General features: G+C 36.3%; 1 protein-coding gene across 1 annotated transcript; it reads right to left on the bottom strand.

The window, feature by feature from the left end:
- Positions 1-8094: 8094 nt before the first annotated feature.
- On the bottom strand, positions 8095-20698 carry TWF1 (twinfilin actin binding protein 1). The gene is made up of 9 exons (XM_025883215.2): positions 20562-20698; positions 18838-18915; positions 16368-16546; positions 15289-15384; positions 14015-14119; positions 12224-12349; positions 11823-11973; positions 11536-11657; positions 8095-10267 (listed from the first exon to the last, which is right to left on the bottom strand). Exons 1-9 carry the CDS (start codon positions 20584-20586, stop codon positions 10097-10099), a joined length of 1053 nt encoding a protein of 350 aa, XP_025739000.1. The 5' UTR covers positions 20587-20698; the 3' UTR covers positions 8095-10096.
- Positions 20699-21486: the final 788 nt, after the last annotated feature.

Genomic DNA, 21486 nt, shown 5'->3' with positions numbered 1-21486 from the left:
GGTAAATACCCAGTAGTGCAATTGATGGACCGTATGGTAGCTCTCTTTTCAACTGTTTGAGGAACCTCCATACTGTTTTCCAGAGTGGTTGCACCAGCTTGCATTCCCACCAACAGTGTAGGAGGGTTCCCCTTTATCCGCATCCCCGCCAACATCTGTCGTTTCCTGACTTGTTAATTTTAGCCATTCTGACTGGTGTGAGGTGGTATCTCATTGAGGTTTTGATTTGGATTTCCCTGATCCCAAATGATGTTGAGCACTTTTTCATGTGTCTGTTGGCCATTTGGATGTCTTCTTTGGAAAAATGTCTGTTCATATCTTCTGCCCATTTCTTGATTGGATTCTTTGTTCTTTGGGTGTTGAGTTTGATAAGTTCTTTATAGATTTTGGATACTAGCCCTTTATCTGATATGTCATTTGCAAATATTTTCTCCCATTCTGTCGGTTGTCTTTTGGTTTTGTGGACTGTTTCTTTTGCTGTGCAAAAGCTTTTTATCTTGATGAAATCCCAATAGTTCATTTTTGCCCTTGCTTCCCTTGCCTTTGGTGATGTTTCTAGGAAGAAGTTGCTGCGGCTGAGGTCGAAGAGGTTGCTACCTGTGTTCTCCTTTAGGATTTTGATGGACTCCTGTCTCACGTTTAGGTCTTTCAACCATTTGGAGTCTATTTTTGTGTGTGGTGTAAGGAAATGGTCCAGTTTCATTCTTCTGCCTGTGGCTGTCCAATTTTCCCAACACCATTTGTTGAAGAGAACAAAAAACACTATTTGTTCTTTCCATTGGACATTCTTTCCTGCTTTGTCAAAGATGAATTGACCATAGAGCTGAGGGTCCATTTCTGGGCTCTCTATTCTGTTCCATTGATCTATGTGTCTGTTTTTGTGCCAGTACCATACTGTCTTGATGATGACAGCTTTGTAATAGAGCTGGAAGTCCGGAATTGTGATGCCACCAGCTTGGCTTTTCTTTTTCAAGATTCCTCTGGCTATTCGGGGTCTCTTCTGGTTCCATACAAATTTTAGGATTATTTGTTCCATTTCTTTGAAAAAAGTGGATGGTGTTTTGATGGGGATTGCATTGAATGTGTAGATTGCTCTAGGTAGCATTGACATCTTCACAATGATTGTTCTTCCAATCCATGAGCATGGAATGTTTTTCCATTTCTTTGTGTCTTCTTCAATTTCTTTCATGAGTATTTTATAGTTTTCTGAGTACAGATCCTTTGCCTCTTTGGTTAAATTTATTCCTAGGTATCTTATGGTTTTGGGTGCAATTGTAAATGGGATCGACTCCATGATTTGTCTCTCTTCTGTCTTGTTGTTGGTGTATAGGAATGCCACTGATTTCTGTGCATTGATTTTATAGCCTGCTACTTTACTGAATTCCTGTATGAGTTCTAGCAGTTTTGCGGTGGAATCTTTTCGGTTTTCCACATACAGTATCATATCATCTGCAAAGAGTGAGAATTTGACTTCCTCTTTGCCAGTTTGGATGCCTTTGATTTCTTTTTGTTGTCTGATTGCTGTGGCTAGGACTTCTAATACTATGTTGAATAGCAGTGGTGAGAGTGGACATCCCTGCCGCGTTCCTGACCTTAGGGGAAAAGCTCTCAGCTTTTCCCGATTGAGAATGATATTCGCTGTAGGTTTTTCATAGATGGCTTTTATGATATTGAGGTACGTACCCTCTATCCCTATACTCTGAAGAGTTTTGATCAAGAAAGGATGCTGTACTTTGTCAAATGCTTTTTCTGCATCTATTGAGAGGATCATATGATTCTTGTTCTTTCTTTTGTTAATGTATTGTATCACCTTGATTGATTTCTGGATGTTGAACCAACTTTGCAGCCCAGGGATAAATCCCACTTGGTCGTGGTGAATAATCCTTTTAATGTACTGTTGGATCCTATTGGCTAGGATTTTGGTGAGAATTTTTGCATCCATGTTCATCAAGGATATTGGTCTGTAATTCTCCTTTTTGATGGGGTCTTTGTCTGGTTTTGGGGTCGAGGTAATGCTGGCCTCATAAAATGAGTTTGGAGGTTTTCCTTCCATTTCTATTTTTTTGGAACAGTTTCAGGAGAATAGGTATTAAATCTTCTTGAAATGTTTGGTAGAATTCCCCTGGGAAGCTATCTGGCCCTGGGCTTTTCTTTGTTGGGAGATTTTTGATGACTGCTTCAATTTCCTTAGTGGTTATAGGTCTGTTCAGGTTTTCTATTTCTTCCTGGTTCAATTTTGGTAGTTGATACATCTCTAGGAATGCACCCATTTCTTCCAGGTTCTCTAATTTGCTGGCATAGAGTTGCTCATAATATGTTCTTATAATTGTTTGTATTTCTTTGGTGTTGGTTGTGATCTCTCCTCTTTCATTCATGATTTTGTTAATTTGGGTCATTTCTCTTTTCTTTTTGATCAGTCTGGCCAGGGGTTTATCAATCTTGTTCATTCTTTCAAAGAACCAGCTCCTAGTTTCATTAATCTGTTCTACTGTTCTTTTGGTTTCTAGTTCATTGATTTCTGCTCTGATCTTTGTTATTTCTCTTCTCCTCCTGGGTTTAGGCTTTCTTTGCTGTTTTTTCTCTAGCTCCTTTAGGTGTAGGGTTAGGTTGTGTATTTGAGACCTTTCTTGTTTCTTGAGAAAGGCTTGTATTGCTATATACTTTCCTCTCAGGACTGCCTTTGCTGTATCCCAAAGATTTTGGACAGTTGTGTTTTCATTTTCATTGGTTTCCATGAATTTTTTTAATTCTTCTTTAATTTCCTGGTTGACCCATTCATTCTTTAGTAGGATGCTCTTTAGCCTCCATGTATTTGAGTTCTTTCCGACTTTCCTCTTGTGATTGAGTTCTAGTTTCAAAGCATTGTGGTCTGAAAATATGCAGGGAATAATCCCAATCTTTGGTACCGGTTGGGACCTGATTTGTGACCTAGGATGTGATCAATTCTGGAGAATGTTCCATGGGCACTAGAGAAGAATGTGTATTCCGTCGCTTCAGGATGGAATGTTCTGAATACGTCTGTGAAGTCCATTTGGTCCAGTGTGTCATTTAAAGTCTTTATTTCCTTGTTGATCTTTCGCTTAGATGATCTGTCCATTTCAGTGAGGGGGCTGTTAAAGTCCCCCACTATTATTGTATTGTTGTCAATGTGTTTCTTTGCTTTTGTTATTAATTGCCTTATATAATTGGCTGCTCCCATGTTCGGGGCATAGATATTTACAATTGTTAGATCTTCTTGTTGGATAGACCCTTTAAGTAGGATATAGTGTCCTTCCACATCTCTTATTACAGTCTTTGTTTTAAAATCTAGTTTGTCTGATATAAGGATTGCCACCCCAGCTTTCTTTTGGTGTCCATTAGCATGGTAAATGGTTTTCCACCCCCTCACTTTTAATCTGGGGGTGTCTTTGGGTCTAAAATGAGTCTCTTGCAGACAGCATATGGATGGGTCTTGTTTTTTAATCCAATCTGATAGCCTGTGTCTTTTGATTGGGGCATTTAGCCCATTTACATTCAGGGTAACTATTGAAAGATATGAATTTAGTGCCATTGTATTGCCTGTAAAGTGACTGTTACTGTATATTGTCTGTGTTCCTTTCTGATCTATGCTGCTTTTAGGCTCTCTCTTTGCTTAGAGGACCCTTTTCAATATTTCTTGGAGGGCTGGTTTCGTGTTTGCAAATTCCTTTCGTTTTTCTTTGTCCTGGAAGCTTTTGATCTCTCCTTCTCTTTTCAATGACAGCCTAGCTGGATATAGTATTCTTGGCTGCATATTTTTCTTGTTTAGTGCTCTGAAGATATCATGCCAGTCCTTTCTGGCCTGCCAGGTCTCTGTGGATAGGTCTGTTGCCAATCTAATGTTTCTACCATTGTAGGTTACATATCTCTTCTCCCGAGCTGCTTTCAGGATTTTCTCTTTCTCTCTGAGACTCATAAGTTTTACTATTAGATGTCGGGGTGTTGACCTATTTTTATTGATTTTGAGAGGGGTTCTCTGTGCCTCCTGGATTTTGATGCCTGTTTCCTTCCCCACATTAGGGAAGTTCTCTGCTATTATTTGCTCCAATATACCTTCTGCCCCTCTCTCTCTTTCTTCATCTTCCGGGATTCCAATTATTCTAATGTTGTTTCATCTTATCCTATCACTTATCTCTCGAATTCTGCCCTCATGATCCTGTAGTTGTTTCTCTCTCTTTTTCTCAGCCTCTTTATTTTCCATCATTTGGTCTTCTATATCGCTGATTCTTCTGCCTCATTTATCCTAGCAGTTAGTGCCCCCATTTTTGATTGGGCCTCATTGATAGCCTTTTTGATTTCGACTTGGTTAGATTTTAGTTCTTTTATTTCTCTAGAAAGGGTTTCTCTAATAACTTCCACGCTTTTTTCAAGCCCAGCTAGTATCTTTAAAGTCATGATTCTGAGCTCTAGGTCCGACATCGTACTAATGTCCGTATTGAGTAGGTCCCTGGCAGACGGTACTACCTCTTGTTCTTTTTGCGAAATGAGGCAATAGTTTCTTAGATATGACACCCAAAGCACAAGCAGCCAAAAAAAAAAAAAGATAAAATAGACTTAATGAAAATTAAAAACTTTTACATCTCAAAGAACATTATTAAGAAAATGAAAAGACAACCCATAGAATGGTGTATTTGAAAACCATATATGTGATGAGAATCTGCTATCCAGAATAGAGAAAGCACTCCTACCACTCAATAAAAAAATAAATTGAAAAATGAGTAAAGGATCTGGATAGAAATTTCTTCAATATGTACAGATGGTCAGTAAGCATATGAAAAGATGCTCAATACGTGTACAGGCCTATTTATAGTTCCTTCCAGAAATGGCAAATACCCCCAAGAGAAATAGCAGTCCCCCGATGCTGGATTCATTTTTTTGAATTTCTATCTTTTCCTAGATCTTGGTCTATATTTCTTGACTACCTTGTGAGTATTCTGATGCCTTCAAGCAGAATTTTTCCCCTAGTTTTCCTCAGGAGGAGGTTTGATCTGAATTACCTGCTCAGCTCTTGGTGAAAGCAGAGTCACCTGGTTTCATTTTCAATTTGGATAGAATTCCATCCCTTCTTTCTCGGAACTTTTTGCTTGGCTTCCTGGTTTTCCTCCTGCCTCTGTTCCTCAGTTTCTTTTGAATACTTCTCTGCCCCCCTCCTACCCTGTTAATATTGATGATCCTGCCCTAGATAACTCCTTCTTTCTGGACATACCTATCTTGCCCAATTATAGAGTTTCAAATATCATCCACATGCACACAACTAGATTTTTCTGGTTCTCATTAGCCACGCACCCTGAAATATGCTTTTCTCCCAACCAAACTACACTTCTTGGAATTTCTTAAAAATGACATGGTTATCTGTGTATTTATGCATACTACTCATTCTTTTCTTCTGCTTGAAATGCTCTGACCTGCTTTGTCCACCTGGCAAACACATATCAGTTCTTTAAGATTCAGTGCAAGTATCCACTCCACAGTCTTCTCTGATTCCCCAGATAGAAAAAAGTAGCCTCTCCTCTGTGTTCTCATAGTACCCCATTAACAATTAAATATAATGTTAATTTCTAAACTTGTAATTTTTAAAAAAGTTGTATAGTACACTGGTTTTATTAAATGATTATGAACACTGCTCAAAGTGCTTATAACAAGCCTATGAATTTGGTAATATCATTATCCATATTTTACTGATGAGGAACTTGAAGTGAAGTAACTTGCCCAAGGTTATGCGGCTAAGAAATTGCAGAGCTTGGATTTTTACCTCAGGCATCTGACATCAGCCTATAACCTTTATCACTATACTCTATGTCATCAGATAATCATCATCTTCTCTATCATGGTTGAGAGATAACTGCTGTGCCAAGCATTGTGTTATGAGCCTGATCTCATTTAATAACCCTATAAGGTAGATTCTATCTTTTCCTTATTGAGGAAATTGATGCCCCCAAAGGTTAAGTAACTTCTTCCTCATGTTCAATGTATTAAATTGCAGTTGTCCACTCTTCCCTACATACATGCCCTTGGCAATATTTCTCATCAGGAGGTACAGTCTATTTCCCAAGCTCTTAGATCTAGGATGGCCTTGTTACTTGCTTTAGTCAGTAGAATGCACCAAAAGTGATGTTGTAGCTCCTAGCCTGGGTCTCAAGAGTCCTTGGGTACTACTCTCTCTCACAACACTGCCACTGCCATGAGAAAAGCCTGGGCGAACGTGCTGCTGCAGAGAGACCATGAAGAGCAGAGAGACAAGTCATCTCAGGTAACATCATCCTAGACCAGCCAACCTGTCAGGTGTGACTATATGAGAGGTCAACCAACTGTAGACTTGCGGAACACGACTGCTGTTGTTCTAAACCACTAAATATTGGGGGTAGTTTATGGTATGGTAGAATACATAACCAATTCCGTCATTTAGCCAGTAAGTGGCAGCATCACACACAGATACACACAAATGACCCATGCTGTTTCATCCATACAGCTTGGTAATTGGAAACTAAGAAACAGAATTTAACCTGCATAGCTTGCCTCTTCCCATTACACATCCAGGAATTCCCACAGGCCGGCTGAATCCTAGCAAATGCTGATGGTGGTAGAGCTGCACTGGCAGTTGAATGCACTGGCTGGTCTTGGCCTTTCCAGAGCAGTCTGCTGAATAAAGATACCCAGCAGAAGACACTTGCTGCTCTGGAATGAGTTGATACTAGTCTTTTGTGGTACAAACCATGGTCCAGAGGACAAGAGGCTCTGTCTGCCCTAGTGATGTTTGCTCTGGCCAGGATGCAGTGTGTACCCTCTGTGCTACACCAACCACTGCTGGGATGTGCTCTTTTCCCCACTGTTCAAGGAAAGGTAAAATCTCTCATTCTTTTATTCATTCTACAAATATCCACTGTCTTAGACACAGTTCTAGGTGCTGAGGATGCTGCAGCGAATAAAACCAGGTCCCTTACCCCCCTTGAGCTTGTACTTTAGTGGCAGAGACTAACAATATGCATAGATCGATACTTCCTGAGTGCTTTGAGGAAAAATGAGACAGGATTAAGGTGAGGACAGGGTGTACAATCAGATTTGGATGTCAGGAAGACTTCTCTAAGGAGATGACACTTGAGGAGAGACCTGAGTTAAGTGAAGGAGGAACCACATGTAGATACTGGAGTAGTGATCCAGTGTGGGGAACGGTGCATTCAGTCCTCCTGAGGCAGCAGCATTCTTGGTCTATCAGAGGTACAGCAAGCAGCTAATAAACTGGAGCCAACTGACCGAGGTGGAAGAGAGCCAGGAACCAAGTCATGCAGAAGCTAATGGGCAACAAACAGTAAGAACTAGATTTTATTCTGTATGAGATGTTACCTCTACCGATAAATACTATATACCAGTACACAGTACTAAAGAAGTTTGTTGACTGAATGGGGAGAAAAAAAATTTATCATAAGGCAAACTATACCGTCATGGCAACACATGACTCATTTATGAAACTATGTAATTCCTGGGTCCACCTATTTTATCAAAACCTCTGTATATAAAGCCCCAGAACCCAAACTTTTTATAAAAGAACCTCTCTTCCTTATAATGTATGGCTGTGTATGCAAAGGATATATACCACAAACTACAGTATGTGTCTCGGGCACATTATAGTTCTGAGTAGAAATACCTTAAAGAGTTTTTTTTTTTAACTCTTAAGTTTCTAAAATCAGCCCTTTTAAAGACAACTCTTCATCTTTTGAAATTTGGCCTCAGAAAAAGATCAGTCTGGTGGTGAACTGTACACGGGAATGCATTCAGTATTTGTTGGATGGGTGGCAAGTATCTGAAGAGTTTAGCGTCAAATATGTTGGTCATTCTATTGTACAGGGGAGCTTTTATCACAGGACTGTATAACTCATGGCATTTTCATTATTGCTGCAGCAGTAGGAAAGTTCTAATCTAAATTAAGCACAACTTGCCTAGGTTACAAAATATTTAAAATCCTTGATTTAGATAGGTGAATTAAATGCATAGATCAATGGGATTTCTAGCCTATTACCAGATACTGCATTATAAACATTTTTAAAAAAACCTTATGCTAGAAAACAACTTAGTACACAATTTAAAGAGAAAAAAATTTATTGTAATATAAAATGCACTTATAAAATTGTCCACAGAAGGTATGTAATTCTTCACTGCTATATAAATTTACCTGGAATACTTTGATCACCTTCTACTGTTATGATGATATCACCTAAAACATACTGTAAACAATGAGTTATACTCTATAACAAATGCATCACTGATTTTTCAGCAATCTTGGTTTAATAATAATTAGTTTAAGACTATATAATCACATCTATATTCTGGAATGTCCATTTACTTTCATGTAGTGTAGCAGAATTTAGACTATAATTGCACATGAATGGTACAGAAAAACATTCACCACCAAATTATTTTATACCTTCATGACAGGTTTTACATTCTTTCTGATTGAAAATACAGCTTGAGCTATGGTCTGCAACACAGCTCTAGGATTCTCAATGCAGTAATTTGTGTATACGTGTGTCTATGTGGGCACCCATGGAACAACTTAAAGTGTATCTTTAGTAAACAAGTGCAACATTACTGCCAATTACTTTGCATGTTTAAATATTATAGTCTGATTATTTGTAAACAAACAAAACCCCACAAATACTCTTACCTCTAGAAAAAAAAAAACCTGTCAACCCATAATTATTCTAATATGCTTTACTTGAACACACATTGAATTTTTGAAAGGTGCATATAGTACCTTAGATAATAAGGTATAAAAATGTGTTTCATATTTTATACTATGAAATGTGCATTTCTAATGTTATATGCAGCATAAAGTTTAGATCAAGAAATTCTAAATCCTGGATCCCCATAGTTCATTTAGAAAACTCCTCAAAGTTATGGCTCTTGCAGCAGGTTTGTCAGATTTAACATGACAAAGTGTTCTATCTCCTTCCCTATTTCAAGTATCCAAAAAAAAAAAAGAGGCTCAAAATTTCTGTAGGTTGTAACTGAAAATGCAAAGCTTTAAATAGTTAAATGTGCTTTGAAATAAGATAAAATTGAACAAGTTTCTTAAGTATTTAATTTGTATTAGGCTGATAAGTACTAAGACTTTCAAACAGTTTTATTAAATGAGTATTTCCTCAAAAATAATAAAGAACACAATTTGCCTATTAATATATGGTTCTGGGATTCTGGAGAAAAATCAATCTTGATGTTTAAGATTTTTTTCAACACTGTTGACTTTAGTTTTGCTTTCTTTTTAATGATGTTAATTTAATATTCAATCTGAACATAGATATTTAGCCTCAAACTACTTAGAATGAAATGAGTTACTTCTGAAAAGGAAACTTTAAAGCACTAGAAAGAGAATTTACTAAAGCTGTTTAATATGTCTTTCAACATCATCAGAAATCCTGCAGTATAGAAAATATCTGGTACCTTTAAGGTTTCAGAATGAACTGATCTTCTGAAATTTTAATGCCATTTAAAAAACCAAAAAAGTCAACTAGAAAAGACTGCTGCAATAAAGCACTGTTTCTAAAAGTTGCAGACATGATCCCATCACCTGAGAGCTAAGCCCTGCTTCTCAGAGTCAGCAACTTTTCACCTTTACCTAGGCACACTAAGTTCTAAGCTGAGAAAATAATCTAACCTGGTCCTTAACATATTCATTAAATAGTATGAATATTTTAAGGTCTTTCTCCCTTCAAGAAAAAAACTTGATGTCTCACTAAAGAGTAGTAAGGAGTGTATCTTACTTTGAGACATTAGACTTTCTGGAATTGGCCCAACTGTATAAAATTTTAAGAAGTGTGTGAAAGTATGGAATCATTATTACTCTGTGAAAACAGTGTGACAAAATTAAACATCACTATGTCGAACCCTTTTCTAGCATTAACTCAAAAATAGAGATCATGAGTCTTCTATAACCTTAATTTTAAAAACACACAGAAGTGAAAAGTGCTATTTTTCAAAAAGTACAATTTTTTCCCTACTATGTATCAACATGGAATGATTTCAGTTCCTGTACTAAAAGCTGGACTTTTAAAAAAACTAGTATTGTAATGCTTAATATATGATTTTAATCAGCAGTGGCTTCACTTTCAGCTGGACCCCTAATAAGTCTTCGAATTCCTCTTTTTCCTGCAGGACCTTTTGGTTTTGCAAAACTTTGCTTATGTGCATGCTGCTTTGGGTGTACTTCTTCATAAAGGAAGTCTGCTGTCAACTCATCCCCGTTGTCTATCTCAATCTGTAAGAGATGGAATCAGTAAAGTGTGATCCTATATGAAAAAAACAACATTCAAAACCCAATACAAGCAAGGAGCCAGTTTTCAGGTGTGAATGCTCACAAATGAATACATAATACCCATTCCAGCAGGAGAGTATCAAGGACCATATGTAAATAGTTTCACTTTCACCTTTTTTTTTTTTTTTGGAGAGGGGTGGTGGTGCATTGCCTGAATACATAATCAGCAATAATCATTTTCTATCTGGTTCCCTCTTTCTTCTCCTATTTAACTAATGCATAAGAAGCCACCACTATATTCTCAGGTTGTTCTGCTTTGGTACAATATACATATTCAGGAAACATTACTCACTGGCCCCCTGTTACCTGAGTCACTTGTAATCACTCTAGAACAGGGCCAAATTTAGCCCGAATTAAGATTGTTTTAGATTTTTAAAGGGTTATAAACATAAAATAATAAAACAAACAAGAATATGTTACAAAGACCATATGTGGCCTGGTGAAGCCTAGAATATTTACTAACAACTCTTCTAATAAAAGAGTCAGCCAGTCCCTGCTATACCTTACAAACTTAAAAAGCTTGAAGGGTTCAGTACCTAGAGCACTGGTAGTTTTAGGGACCTGTGTTTTAATAAGTTGAAGGGCTCAAGAATAAACCACATCTTTCCCCGTGCCTCATTTGCATTTAAGAAAATAAATTTAATAAAATTGGTAGCTTAGCTCCCCAAATTCAAATGTTTATGCCCATTCCCTCCTTTCTCAACAACTAGATTCTCAACCATCCCATGATTCAGTTATAAATGGAGACTGTAGTTCCTTATTAATAGCAAGTGTTGAAACAATCACAGGTATGTAGCTCTAGCAGCACTGTCCAACAGAACTTTCTGCAATATGGGAATGTTTTCTAAATTCTGCACTGTCCAATACAGACAGCAGCCACTAGCCACGAGTAGCTAATGAATACCTGAAATGTGTCTAGTATGATTAAGAAACTGAATTTTAAATTTTACTTAATTTTAATTTATATTTAAATTTAAATAGCCATATGTAGCTTATGACTACATATGAAAGAGTACAGATCTATTAAGGAGACTGGAGTAATGATAGGTCATCCTCAAGCACTCAGAGTAGAGGAGACCCTAAGGATTTATGTGAGAACAAGAAAAAAATACCTTCATTAATAAATCATAATACATCACAAACTACCTGGAAAAGACAATAAAGATCTAACAAAAACTGAAATTTTAAAATAAATAGATAGGTAATTTTACCTTTCTAATGACATCCATTTGTAGTTGTCTTTCTACAATTTCTAGCAGAGGGCTCTTGCAGCTAGAATACAGCATCCGTTCTCTTATACTGCATGTGTATCCAGGCATTGAATAAATAAAAACTGTAAGTTAAAATAATAAATACAATTAGCAATACATCAATTAAAGCAAATACTAAGCCTCACAGAACTATAACTAAGTCCTCTGGACAAGAAGTGAGAATACAGTGCTAAAAAAAAATCAATAAACCAACTGAAAATAACATGTTAAAACAATGTATTATATACCTATGGACTCCAAATAGTCTCCTTCATGGGAATGTTTATACAGGAAGAAATGGTAACGTGCTGAATCCTTGGGAATCCTCTTTGGCAAATCTTTTAGTTCTGTATTTGTTGTGTTGGCCAAAATTATAATTTCATTTTTTATATCTATTTCCTGTCAATAAGAAATACATTCATTAAAACAGATACACAGCAATTTAAAATTTATAGTAAAAAAAACTAGGAGACAAGGGGAAACTTACACAGGTTTGACTTTTCACAAAGAACATATATTGTCTCGTAGTTTTAAGAAAATGAATAAAAAAATCAGGAAACAAAACAATTTTAAATCCATTAAAAATAAACCTTGTACATGCCATGAGCCACCAAAAACAGCAGCCAGTTCATAATTATATGTCTCTTACCAATTGCACATAGTTGAGCTGTCTGTTACTTAACTGTTCCAAAGCCTGAAAAGCTTCTCGAGAAATGGGAAATGCTACTCCTTGTAGTGTTTGATGCTTAGTGTCCACACCCACGTCAGTTTGTACCTAAGTATGACAGATTTAATTTACTGATGAAGTTTTAGCACTTAGCAGTGTCATACGGCAAAGAGAAGAAAACCCAATCTCTATCAAGTGTCATTCCACCCTTGCCCATTTTAATATAAGTAAAATTAACATTTAAAATACTATGAACTTAAAAACAGCAAGTAATTTTTCACATTTGTTCATGTTCTGCTAGCATTCTACCAACATGCAGAGTGCATGACACATCTTTATGAAATGCTGGGAGTGAACATTTGAGTGAGTATGCAGTGTTAGTGGGGCTTTGGGGGGAGGTTGTTTATATGTTTGGTTTGGCACATTTGCAATGAACTTCGTAAGTTCTTTCAGGTGTCCTCAGATTACACCTTTAATTATAAAATTTTACTTGATAAAATTTATGAACAATGTGATATATATACAATATGTATCAAACTTTACTTTGTTCTGTTAGACATAAAATGCAACACAAACACCATGCATTGAATTGAAGGAGTACGAACAGTATACAAAGACACAACACAGCTCAACAAATTATACTACTGCAGAAGTTCCAGACTTTGAGCTTTCATTACTAAGAACATGGGTGTGCAAATACTAGAAGAATACTTCAAGAAAGCTTTCGATGTACATGTTTTAAGACTTTTATACTCAAATGATAGCTAGTATAGGGTCTCATTTGCAGTGTTGCAACAGAAAGTCAAATAGAAATTTTACTTTTAAAAAAACGAATGGAGATTCTACAGCATAAATGATACTGGATAATGAAAACATCATAGAACATATGCAAATGCATACCCCAATACGATCCTCTGGGTTCTGATTGCAAGGAATAAAACAAACTATCAAACTCGTAAAAAAAAAAATCACATAAAAATTTTTACTCAAATAACTTGAGTTAATATAAAGATAGATCCTTGCTCTCAGGTTAATATTAAATAATATTAATCACTGTCCAGACTGATTCCTATTAGTTGGTTTCTCAGACTAGTGAATAGTGGTTTCTGTTACTTGTTCTTTCCTATAAAATCCCAGTAGAAATATAGTAACTATTCTAACTTGTAATTAGAACAGCTGCAGTAAACACATTAGAAATATGATAAACTATAATATGGATGAAATTTATTGACTCTAATATAACTGAGCTAAATAAGTACTCAAAACATCATCTCCCATATATACATATATATCCAAGTAGTGTTCACAGAAGTTAATTTATAGAGCTTCTAGAAATACTAAATATCTTACAGCATTTACATTTTACTCTCTTTAGTCACAAACAAAATAATGTAATAAAACAATATAATGTAACAAAACAAACCTGCTTCGGCAACCTCATTAGATAGAATTCTTTGCCCAAAATGGGTAACACATTTTTCCCATTCATCTAGTATTCAAAGTACAAAGTTAAAAAACGTTGTACTTCCAACAGGAAGATTTACTATTCCGTCACATACATTACAAATATAGGAGAAGTTACTTATAAATTAATACAAATTTTAATATTTACTTTTAACTTTTTTCCTGAAAATACAATGAGCACAGTCATGTCTCTAAACTACACAGAATGCAAGCTACCTAACTTATTCTCTAGTTTCTTCTACATCTATTAATTAAAAATATTGTTTCAAACACTTAAAATCTTGCAAGAGTATCAAAACTGTAATTTACCTCATTAATTTTAATCTGCCGTAATTCTTCCTCAGCTGCAGTCAATGGGGCAGGAGAAGATTGTGACACCAAGTATTTTTTATAACCATGTAATGATACATCTTCCTGTAAACACAAATATGGATTGTTACTAGTTATTCCCTAGAAAACCTCCATGAAGTCACTTTAGGAAAAACAAAATTATTAATTTAACAGAAAACATTTTGATTGAAAAATAGTATCAAGAATTTTACTATTTCTTATTTTTCAAAAATCCTCTTTCAAAAAATTTTTCAAAAAATTTTAAGTTTTCAAAAAATTCTAAGTTTTCAAAAAATTTTAAGGGGGAGTATTTACTCTTCATTTCCTTAAGCTTCCCTAAAGTTTTCTAATTACTAAACGGGTATGAGTGTGGTGTGGTGATGTCAGTCACATGATGAACTTGGTCATGTTCAAGTCTACAGGATGATTATAATTAACTTACTGGGGAAGTCTGCCCCATAACTATACAATAATCAACACATTCAGATTCTGAATTCTCTATTATATTGATTTATACAATTTCTCTATAGTTTTTCATAGAAAATGATTGCAGCTCTTATTTAAAAGAATAAAATATTCCAAAGAGGTCTACTTTTTCATCAAAATTTTGTGATTTGAAAGAATGAGAATAGAAAGAATTGAGAAAACAGGCCACCTCACAATTAATGAACAAGCAAAATATTCCCATCCAGTCTTGTGGTCTATCCACTAGATAATATTACTGTTCAAAAAATATTTCATTTTTCTTTATGTGTATATATGTATAAATATATGTCCTTACCATATAATTTTTATTACAAAGTAAATTCTTAATCATAATTTAACTAATTAAATGTATTAATCAACTATCCCAATCAATTATCAATCAATTTACCTGCCTCAATGTTCCTGGTTTAAATAATATGCATAGTCACTGCTTCTATATGGCTATGAATGCCCAAAATATCTAAAAATTACCACCTCTTTCAAGTAGTCTCTCATTTTTCTGAGCCTGTTTCCCTATCCTTAAAGTGAAAAGGCTGAACTAAATGAGGGGTTAAACTAGATGATCTCTAAGGTATTCCAACATATTTTGAAAGGGTAAGTACATGTTTTAGTTAACTTGCTTATCATATGAAATATAGTAATATTTTCTCTTATTCTTATGTTTACAGATTCATTAGTCTGATTTCATATCAATTACCCATTACCTAGGAGTCCTTATATTGGTTTAATTCCAACATGTGGAATCCAGATATATATAAGTTTTGTACCTTTACTGTTCCAAATACTTCATCTTTAATGTGGCCACCTCCAAATTCCTTTTTCAGAGTTGCTCTTGTTGCCGCATACAACATTTTTTGACGAACCTAGTAAGTTGTGAAAGTTTACTTAGCGGTTTATAGATGAAAACTATCATTACAAAAGAAAGTATTTTCTGAATGTATTAAAATCTTCAAGTACATTAAACATAAACTGTGATAAAGCTGAAGTCCAGGGGCTGTAATATGCTAAAGTATATGTGTACAAACAGCCATCATAACACTTCATCTATTAAGGTAGATTTCAATTTATAATATGTCATATTTTACAAAAATTGGGAAACTAAATTTTAAAAAATTACTCACTTTTCAAAGTATACAATGAGTTCAAGAATTTAAAAAAAACTACTTAAAATACTACTTTAAGATATGAGGAAGAAAACATCACTTGAAATAAAGTAACCTGGATACTGACATTTTACTCAAAGCAAATCGAGATCAGATGTTACTAATTAAGCTGTTTAAGAATCAAGTGTTTATGGCATACCTATGGCATATACCATTCTATGAGGAATACAAAGATGAAAACAACTACAATATAAACTATTATTAAAGAATCTAATAGGAACTGTTGAAAACTACTAAAGGTAACTGCCAACCAACAGAAATAGTTTTATAATACTGCATTGTCAAATCCAGTAATCTGAATCATGCTGCTAACTTTCCTAAAAGAAATACTTGTGTGTATGCCTATCATTTGAATGGTAGCTATTAAGAATATTTACTATAACATTCAATTAGGTCCCAGAATTATTCAAAGTATTATTTTCAGAGCATAGTCATTTATATATAATTGCCAAAGATATTTAAATTTAAAATCAGTAATAATTCTGTTGATTTCAAGGGCAAGACTCCTGAATCTAAGTACATTACTCCCGACTCTACATTACCAATATGAGGATTTTCTTCATGATCACTCCCTTCAATGGGAAATAACTATTGCTTCTTAACTTTCTCTTGGCCTAGGACTATTTCAGAAAACAAAAATTTCTAGCATTTAATGTTAAACAAGTTACAAAAAAATTACTTACATGAGAATGATCTGGAGACCAGGCAATGAATATCCATTCATACCCCTGGGCATTCTGAGAATCTAACCTGAATAATATGTAGCATGGTTGTTTGTCCTCCAGTAGGGGTAAAACAAAGGACTCATAATCCTTATCCCAGGAATCTGAAGGCTGACTACATGATCCAATCACAAGTTTCTCTATGAAGAACAATTTTTAAAAGACACATGAATTGTTTTAAATACCAAATGGTAATGAAGAAAATAAACTAATACAGTCATCTCCATATCAAGAAATTACGCCTGGGTGGCTCAGTCAGTTAAGCGTCTGCCTTGGGTTCAAGTCATGATCCCAGGGTCCTGGGCATGGCATTAGGCTCCCTGCTCAGAGGGGAATCGGCTTCTCCCTCTGCCCCTCCCCCCAACTTGTTTTCTCTCTCTCAAATAAATAAAATCTTAAATAAAAAAAGATATGAAGATTTTATGACTAGCATGGTTAAAATGTTATATTTAATAAACACAAGAAAATGGCGCCTGGGTGGCTCAGTCATTAAGCGTCTGCCTTCGGCTCAGGTCATGATCCCAGGGTCCTGGGATTGAGTCTCATGTCAGGCTCCCCGCTCAGCAGGGAGTCTGCTTCTCCCTCTGCCTCTGCCTGCCGCTCTGCCTACTTGTGCTCTATCTCTCTGTCAAATAAATAAAATCTTAAAAATAAATAAATAAAAATAAAAAACACAAGAAAAAAACATATGGTAAAATTTTATTCATATTAAAAATAAAAGTTGAGTTGGATGGTTGAAGAATGGGTGATTATGGTCTATTTTCCAAAATGTTTATGCTGTAAGTTGTCAACAAAATATGTATTAAATAAGTGTATTATTGTTCAAAGGTAGAATTTCTGAAACACTGAATTGTGCAACAAGACACATTAAAACCAGGTTTAGCACTTACTTGGCCATAATGCTACAAATAAAAAACTTTCGTCCAGAAGCATAAATTGGTGCAGCCATTTGGCAGAATCAAGTAAAACTGTGAATATTCTCCTCATATAAAATCTCTTACACATATGTTCACCGCACTGTATGAGAACAGTGGAAACTGCAAGTATCCTAAGTGTTTTATCAGTAAGAGAATGATCACATACTATGTGGCATAGTTACATGAATTCATATTTAAAAATAATGAGCTCTTTGTCAAAACTAATTACAAAAATAATGTTCACAGAAAAAAAGATACAGAATAAGACATCAGTTTACATGAACTTAAAAACTCAAAACAGCACTATAAGCTATCGAGGGATACATATAAAAACTGCAAAAATATAAAAACTCCTAATATAGTTGCTTCAGGAAGAGGAGGTCAGGAAGTGAAACTGTTTAAAGGGGAAGCCCTTATATCACAAAAATATTAAGTTTAAAAAAAGCTGAAGCAAATATGATAAAATATTAGCAGTCATTAAGGGAAGATCAAAGTATTTGTTATTTTATTTATTCCTTTTAACTTCCTTAAAAGTTTTCCTCAAAACAAAAAGTAAGATCAGAAAATGATGATTTAGGAAAGAGTGTCATTTTCCTTCTGTAGTGATCCCAGTTAGACAAACTTTTCCATTTTAGTCACTTAACCAGTCAGTTAGGAAGTGATGGCCTTTAAAATTTAGCTCAATATTCCTAAAATATGCTGCTTTACAGTATATGTTTATTCCTATCAAGTGTGGCAATATATATTTACAACTGCATATTTTTCAAACTACTCTGGTATTTTTAATATGTAAGTAGAAAATGTAAACCAAATTAAGTTTACTTCCAGTTTATAAAAGAACAAGTTATTTTTCCAAAGCAAAGTATTTCCAAGTATTTAAGAAATTAGACCAATGGAATATTTTAAGACATTCATTTGCAAGAATATTAATTGTCCAAATTCAAATATAGCCATATTAAAAGATTCTCCCACCCAATTTCCCTGCTACAGAATTATTTTGAAAGGATCAATTTACAGTTTGTTACATTCTTAGAACTTTGTCCCAAAACAAGAAAGGGGGAATCATTTCTTCAGCACAAATTACAATCAAGTGGAGAAAGTGGGAGTTTGAAATCCTTTGTTTCTACTTCAAAACTAACTTTACTGAGTAACAATTCTCAAGTAATTTTTTGGGGGTGTTGGGAGAGAATCACCTGTTTACTGATTTCCATTCCAGAGATAGAAGCACTAACATTAGAAATGGGTTATGGTACAAAAACTGAGACAAAAAGTAAAAGAGGAAGATGTCACACCAAAAAAATATCTTTCTGTTTCCCTGACAGTCAACTACAGAATTCAGAGGGTAGGCAGCAGCCAATGGGACATGACCAAATGTACAGGATCCACGTTACCTAAAGGCAAGCTTTGAACTTGCTTCACATTAACAGTTCCAATCACTAACCATGACTTAGAAATTTAAAAATATAACACTCAATAATCTAAAGACAAACAATATTTAAAAATGTATAACTAACCATTTTCAATAGATATTTTTAGAAGTCTGTATTTTCCATTTCTTGCTCTGGCAAAGATATCTTTAACATCTTCACTTGCTGTGGAAAAAGATAGACAAGTAAACCCATTTTTATACTTATGTGTTAATACTTTCAAATGCTATTTAAATAAGGAGAAATGAATTGTAATAGAAGACAAAATCTTGAGTATGTAGCATCCCCTTACTATCAGTAATTTAAACTATAAAACTTAAAGGTATAACAAGGTGGATAGTGTACACAGCTAAGAAATATTAATATAGCTTAAAGTATATTACTACTAATTCTAATCTGTTTTAACTAGGTAATTCCAAAGCAGAAATAACACTGAGAGTGAAAATACTAAAATTAACCAAATCCAATAATGAACAAACTACGATTTTAAAAAACACCTCTATTGCTTGGTTGAAAATTGTTGGAAACCTTTCATTCTTTTCTAGTCCAATTTCAAAATTATAATAAAGATTCATTTCTGTATTTCCACATTAAAAACAACAGTAAATATCAGATATCCTATCCCGATTAAACAAAAAGTCAATAAAATGCATTCAAGCTTGTACTTCCGGTAATATCTTTCTAACTGGTATTTCTCAAAAAGCTAGAGTTAAGTTCACTAAGCAAATATATATTTAATAACCCTTCTGTTCCCATTAAAGCTTCAATTTCATTCCGATTTCATCCTTGGGTTGTATACTGAGAGCAAGAACCACTATTTAAGTAGTGATTGCTATAAGGCTCAAACATGAAAATCATTAATTACATATTTAAGTGTCTAACAAACTCGGACAAACAAAACTGCTTTTAGGTTTGAGAGTATTTTGCTTGTGTTTGTGTGCGCAGGGAGAGGTGTGGGGTGGTCAAAGACTCATACGAACAAAACACAAGTAAATGTTCATCTGGGAAAGATTCGTTGTCTATTAACAGGAAGAGCGTGGGTTTATATTAGTACTCGTTAAGTAATCGCGAGTAACCCCGGGATATATTATTTGATTCTGATGAGGTGGGCGCTTCCAGACTGCCCATTTTCAAACCAGGAAATAATGGAGGTCAGATGTAATTGCACACTGAGCTGCCTTCACGGTATGATCGAATATAGCCACAAAGACCAGAATTTTCAGTTCCCTGGGGAAGTACCCAAGAAAAAATCAAAACACTCCATACGCAGGATTTCTCAGAACGTAAATTCATGTTTCCATTTTGGAAGAAAATGCTGAAGAGTTTGGGAAGCACCTTTACTGGGAATGAAAAAGATTCCAGTATCTTTCGTTTTATAATCAAAATCTTGTAACAATCTCCTTCGCACTGTGAAAGGAAAATTCGCCCGTCTCTCTACAGCAAGAGGAGCCCCCCAGTCGCCTCCACTGTTTCAGGTCTCCCCTACCGGATAAAAAGGGGGAAAGTTGGGCTATCGTCAGGGGCGGTGGAAGGCACGCCCCCTTCACCCAGGCCTCCTCGGACACGAATTTCCTCCGCTTCTGCGAATTTCGGGTCAGTCTGTAACGTGTCGGCGGCCGGGCTGGGAGGGACGCAGGCCGGGAGCGCCCGGGGACCAGAACACTCGGAGAGGCGCAGAGGCCCGGCCTGCCCCGCGAGACCGGCTCCCTTCCTCCGGGCCCGACTCCAGCCCTGCTGGTCCCGCAGCCCGCCCGGCTCGGCCGGAGCCTCCCGGGAGCCCCTTCCCCGCGCGCCGCTTCGCGCGCCGTTACCTTGGATGCCGGTCTGATGGGACATGGCGGCGGCCGCGGGATCCCGGCTCCAGCGCTAAGTGCTGAGGGCGGCCCCGGCCGGCGCCTCCAGGAAGTGGCGGCTCCTCCGCCTGCCGCGGCGCGTCATCGGCCTGCGACCCGCGGCCGCCCCGCCCAGCTAGGCTAACCGTGTCCTCGCGCGCCGCTATCGCCTCCGCCCCCTCACCCGGTTCCCCCCTACCGCTCCCCCCGCCACGCGCTCTTCGGAGGGCGGCAAATCCCCTTTCCCCAGGCGCTCTCCTCCATCTCTCGCCGGGGGTCGCTGCCCTGGCACTGGCCGCCGCTGCTCCGGCCCCACCACCGGGAAACCCCGCAGAGCCAGCTGGATGGCTTTGCCCTTTGGTGTCTGCCCCCCAGCGACCCTGCCGACACCGCCATTCGCTGGTTCAGCAAAAAGATGCTCAAAAATGTAAATGACCATTTTACTGAACATATATTTTCAGTTTTAAAAAGATGTGCACAGTATCTTTCTTAGTTCACTCTTCTGGTAATCTATACAATGTGAAGGGTCACTCCCTGCCCCGTTTTTTAAAATGAGGATTAATGTATAGGTGGTCTCCCATCAAAATCGCCCACACTTTTTTAAATTGAATTAATCTCACACTGTTAACTTTTCTCTTTTCAGTTGGGTACATTTAGAGACCAAGTTTTCCTTTCTCTTCATTCCAAAAGGAGACAGCCTTTAAAAGTGAGATTAGCTGACTTGAATACTCCTTTGTGGTCAATTTTATCACTGCAAACTATGATTGCCGCTCTGCTTTAGATTGGTCGTTAATTCTTGAATTAAATAATTATTCAGGATTCATTTGGATAAATGTAAAATAGCAGCAGATATTATTAAAAATTCTTTTCCATTTTCTGCTGTTAAGAACATGTATTTTCCTTC

This window comes from Callorhinus ursinus, unplaced genomic scaffold, assembly GCF_003265705.2.
Source record: "Callorhinus ursinus isolate GAN/ISIS: 27379988/994484 unplaced genomic scaffold, GSC_fseal_2.0 scaffold44, whole genome shotgun sequence".
Classification (NCBI taxonomy): Eukaryota; Metazoa; Chordata; class Mammalia; order Carnivora; family Otariidae; genus Callorhinus; species Callorhinus ursinus.
The sequence above is the reverse complement of the archived record's forward strand: the minus strand, read 5'-3'. Positions and strand labels throughout refer to the sequence as shown.